The 5,393-nt window shown below is 44.1% G+C and overlaps 1 protein-coding gene across 1 annotated transcript in view; it reads right to left on the reverse strand.

Annotated features, from left to right (window-relative positions):
• Positions 1 to 4,465: 4,465 nt before the first annotated feature.
• Positions 4,466 to 5,393, reverse strand: part of HARBI1 (harbinger transposase derived 1) — a 2,893-nt gene continuing 1,965 nt past the window's right edge. The window contains exon 2 of the mRNA XM_012801835.2: positions 4,466 to 4,953. Within this exon, the coding sequence (XP_012657289.1) occupies positions 4,574 to 4,953 (380 nt within the window). The 3' untranslated portion in view covers positions 4,466 to 4,573. The remainder of the gene's footprint in view (positions 4,954 to 5,393) is intronic.

Raw genomic sequence — 5,393 nt, forward strand, 5'->3', positions numbered from 1 at the left:
AAAAAAAAAAAAAAGAAAGTGTCTCTCTGGATTTAGTTGTCTGGGCCTTAGAACCTACCTGACTTAGAGGTTCTAAAGGTTCTTGGAGGGCCTCAGCTGGGACTTTCAAGGCCAACAGAGCCAGACAGGTCTTTGACTAGAGATGGGAGGGTTAGAGGACTAACCTAGGAAGGAGAATTGCTTGAACCCAGGAGTTGGAGGTTGCTGTGAGCTGTGATGTCATCGCACTCTACCCAGGGCAACAGCTTGAGGCTCTGTCTCAAAAAAAAACTTTAATCCTACTTGGATAAATGTGGCAATTAAATAAAAAAATAAAAAGCTTTATAGGAAAATATCCACCTTAAGAGACTTTAAAAGGAAAAACACTAAGAATTAAAACATTGTCTTAGGGCAGTGACTGTGGCTCAGTGAGTAGGGTGCTAGCCCCATATACCAAGGGTGGTGGGTTCAAACTTGGCCCTGACCAAACTGCAACAAAAAAATAGCCAGGCATTGTGGCAAGCGCCTGTAGTCCCAGCTACTCAGCAGGCTGAGGCAAAAGAATCACCTAAGCCCAGGAGTTGGAGGTTAATGTGAGCTGTGATGCCATGGCACTCTACCAAGGGCAATAAAGTAAAACTCTGTCTCTGAAAACAAAAACCAAAAAATATTCTTATGAAGGAGACAAAGCAAGCTTGGGTCACAAGTTAGACTTTATAAAGAAAAAAAGTTGACTCGGCACATGTAGCTCAGCAGCTAGGGTGCCAGGCACATTCGCCACAGCTGGCAGGTTCAAATACAGCCTGGGCCAACCACAACCAAAAAATAGCCAGGCCTTGTGGAGGGCACCTATAGTCCCGGTTACTTGGGAGGCCAAGGCAAGAGAATCGCTTAAGCCCAAGAGTTGGAGGTTGTTGTGAGCTGTGATTATACAGTACTCTAAGGTGGGTGACATAGTAAGACTCTGTGTTTAAAAAAAAAAATGTAACAGGGCACCACTACTGCATAGTAAGGTTCCCCATCAACTCGGCCTTGTCCTCTCCCACCTCAGTGATATCCCTTCACATATTAAGCACAAGCTCCTGTCAAATGGATCCATTCTTCATAGTGTAGGCTAATTATGGAAAATAGCATTTGGAGTAGAAATAAACAGCAGATAATAATCTATAATTGTTTTTAATCTTCAGGATGAGTCACTCAATTTATTTCCAAGTTTCTTCTGTCATCAGCTGTTCATTTCTTCTTCTTCATCTTTTTTTTTTTTTTAAGAGACAGAGTCTCACTTTGTCACACTCTGTAGAGTGCTATGGCGTCACAGTTTACAGCAACCTCCAGCTCTTGGGCTTAAGCCATTCTCTTGGCTCAGCCTCGTAAGTAGCTGGGGCCATAGTGCCCGCCATAACGCCCGGCTATTTTTTGTTGCAGTTTGGTCAGGGCCTGGTTTGAACCCGCCACCCTTGGTAAATGGGGCTGGGACCATACTCACCAAGCCACAGGCGTCGCCCATCAGCTGTTCTTTTCTTTACTTTGAAAATCACCAGATTAACACTGCCAAAGGCAAGGGAGGAAATGATCCAAGAGGACAATTCAGAGGCATCACATAGTGAGAAACTGTAAAGAAGATAATCTTCAAGAAAGTCTCTTTTTTGTTTCAGCAAAGGCATCAATGTGTGAACCTAATTCACACTTTCATTATTTCAATCAGGTTATTTTTACATCAGTGTAATTTTAGAACAAGACTTGCTAGAGGATTATTTATTTCCTGGGAAGTTCTGTCCATCACTGTGCATATAGGATATCTAATGGCTAACTCCAGAGTTCATTGTGAACCAAGAAATTACGTTTCTTTTACCCCTCCTTAGTACTTTCACATGTCTTTGTTTCTTAAGTTCTTCTTTCTGAATAAGAAATTTCAAAACAGCCAAAAGTAATGGCTCAAATCTGTAATCCTAGCTTTCTGTGAGGCATAGGCAGGAGAGAGGATCCTTTGAGCTCAGTTCAAAACCAACCTGGGCAGCCAGGCACAGTGGCTCATGCCTGTAATCCTAGCACTGTGGCAGGCCCAGGCAGGCAGATCACTTGAGCTCACAAGCATGAGGCCAGCCTGAGAACAGTGAGACCTCCATCTCTAAAAAGAGGTGAGTGTTGCGGCAGGTGCCTGTAGTCCCAGCTACTAGAGAGGCTGAGACAAGAGAAAAGAATTGGTGGAGTCCAGCAGTTTGAGGTTGCTGTGAACAATAATGCCATGGCACTTAACCCCAGGGTGACTCTGTCTCAAAAAAAAAAAAAAACAACCAAAAAACAAAAAACAAAGACCAGCCTGGATATGAGCAAAACCCTACTCTACTAAAAATGAAAAATTTGTAGTGGACACTTGTAGTCCTAGCTACTTGGGAGGCTGAGGAAAGAGGATCGCTTCAGCCTAGGATTTGAGGTTGCTGCAACTTAGGCTGACACTATGGCACATTGCACGGCACATCCCCCATGGCACTCCAGCCTGGGAAACAAAGTGAGATTCTGTCCCACAAACAAACAAACAAACAAAAAAAAAAAAAAGAAAGAAAGAGTATATACATTTCAAAAAAAAAAGGCTTGGCAACTGTGGCTCAAGTGGCTAAGGCACCAGCCACATACACCTAAGATGGTGGGTTTGAATCCAGCCTGGGCCTGCCAAACAACAATGACGGCTGCGACCAAAAAATAGCTGGGCATTGTGGTGGGCACCTGTAGTTGCAGCTACTTGAGAGGCTGAGGCAGGAGACTCGCTTGAGCCCAAGAGTTGGAGGTTGCTGTGAGCTGTGATGCCACAGTACTCTACCCAGGGGGACAGCTTGAGGCTCTGTCTCAAAAAAAAATTCTGACATTATGGGCAGTACCTGTGGCTCAGTGAGTAGGGCTCCCACCCCATATACCGAGGGTGGTGGGTTCAAACCTGGCCCTGGCCAAACTGCAGCAAAAAAATAGCTGGGTGTTGTGACGGGTGCCTGTGGTCCCAGCTACTCAAGAGGCTGAGGCAAGAGAATTGCCTAAGCCCAAGAGCTGGAGGTCGCTGTAAGCTGTGACGCCACAGCACTCTACCGAGGGCAACGGAGTGAGACTCTTGTCTCTAAAAAAAAAAAAAATTCTGACATTATTATAAGAAATGTGATCTAAAGAAAAAAAAGAAATGTGATCTAGTTAGATGTGAACTGAGCTGACTAAACTTGGACGAATCTTCTATTCTCATCAATCTATTTAGGTCCTTAGATTCCCTGTAAAGTGTAAGCATGCTATTTTATCTCTATTTGAATTGTGTTCTTTAAGCTGATTGGATTCTTAAACCCATTTAGCCTCTATCTCTGATTCAGGGTTAGAAATAAGAGACTGGAGTCCAGATGTTCGCCCTAGGAATGAGGTCTAAATCATAGCTCAATTATTGCAGAAAGGCTAAAAATGGAGGTTTTAGACTGTCCTCAACATCCTCTTAAAAATAAAAAGCTGCAAACTTGGATTAGTAGCCATTTAATTATATCAGAAGACCATTCCCTAACTTAAATTCACTTTTTTTTTTAATTGCCCTCGGTAGAGTGGGTAGAGTGCCGTGGCGTCACACAGGTCACAGCAACCTCTAACTCCTGTGCTTAGGTGATTCTCTTGCCTCAACCTCCTGAGCAGCTGGGACTACAGGCACCTGCCACAATGCCTGGCTATTTTTTTGCTGCAGTTTGGCCAGGGCTGGGTTTGAATACGCCACCCTCGGCGTATGGGGCAGGTGCCCTACTCACTGAGCCACAGGCACTGCCCTAAATTCACTCTTCACACTTGCTGCAGATTATAACTATATAGGAAAGAAAGTATAAAAACTAAAATACTACCCAAATAATTCAGGACAAATATTGCTTTCATTTGAAATTTGAAGACAATTGAAACTAAAAAAAGTGTTTTAACTATATGCTCTTTCCCCCTTTATTATGACTTTGTAGGCATAATAAAAAATGTTTGCAACCAGTGAGCTTTCAAGTGAAGGATGTTCAACCTGGAGTTTATTGAATAAGAGGGAATCATTATCTTGGTTTTGGCTTAGTTTTTTTTTTTTTTGGCTGGGGCTGGGTTTGAACCCACCACCTCTGGCGTATGGGACCGGCACCCTACCCTTTTGAGCCATAGGTGCCACCCAGTTTTGGCTTAGTTAAAACACTTGCAAATGAATCAAGATATTCTGGCATAGCCTCAACCCTTCTTTTTTTCTTTATTGGCTGGGGCTGGGTTTGAACCTGTCATCTCCGGCATATGGGACTGGCACCCTACCCTTTTGAGCCACAGGCGCCGCCCCAGACTCAACCCTTCTAAAACACACAGATTAAATGTCAATTTATTTTATTTTATTTATTTATTTTTGCAGTTTTGGCCAGGGCTGGGCTTGAACCTGCCATCCCCAGTATATGGGGCCGGTGCCCTACTCCTTGAGCCACAGGTGCCGCCCATAAATATCAATTTATGACAAGTGTTTGCACACTCAGTTACGCTAGATGATGGAACTTGTGTGGAAGGTAGTAAGAATAAAAAGTTTGTCACAGCTCCTTCTGGGAAGTCTTCCTGCTTCGCATTTTCCATGTTAGCTAAAATGAGTGAACATTAGCTCTTGACGGATACGGTCCGCTTCTAAGTCCAGGGACTCCATGTGCTCATACTCTTCCTCAGGGGGCTGTTCCATGGGTCCTGTCATTGGAGAGGACCAAATATCCATCCCATGCTCTAGGGAGATGTTGTGGAGAACACAACACGCCAAGATGATGTGGCTGGACTTTTCTGGTGAATACTGAAGTGCCCCCTTGGATCCGTCCAGGCAGCGGAACCGGGAGTAGAGGGTTCGGAAAGTCTTCTCAATCACACTGTGAGTTGCAGAATGGGCCATATTATAGCGATATTCTGCTGGAGTTTCAGGAATATGAAGTGGTGTCATGAGCCAGGTGCGAAGAAAGAAGGAACTGTCACCTGTGGGGAAGTCCCAAAAGAAACTCATAATTTTGATATATTGATTATGTCATATGATTATATATGGAATATAAATAAGAAACGAAATTCAGAAAACATATACTAAGGATGAACAAGAAAATACAACAGCTTTTGGAGCCAAAGCACACCAAAAATCCAAGAAGAAACTGCTGTGGTAGAAAAAATGTGTATCAGTGGCTGTGGCTCAAGAGGCTAAGGCGCCAGCCACATATACTTGAGCTGGCGGGTTCAAATCCAGCCCTGGCCTGCCAAACAACAATGATAGCTGCAAGCAAAAAATAGCCAGGTGTTGTGGTGGGCGCCTGTAGCCCCAGCTACTTGGGAGGTGGAGGCAGGAGAATCACTTGAGCCCAGGAGTTGGATGTTGCCATAAGCAGTGTGACGTCATGGCACTCTACCCAGGGCGATAGCTTGAGGCT

Source organism: Otolemur garnettii, unplaced genomic scaffold, assembly GCF_000181295.1.
Source record: "Otolemur garnettii isolate 467f Iridium unplaced genomic scaffold, OtoGar3 scaffold00001, whole genome shotgun sequence".
NCBI lineage: Eukaryota > Metazoa > Chordata > Mammalia > Primates > Galagidae > Otolemur > Otolemur garnettii.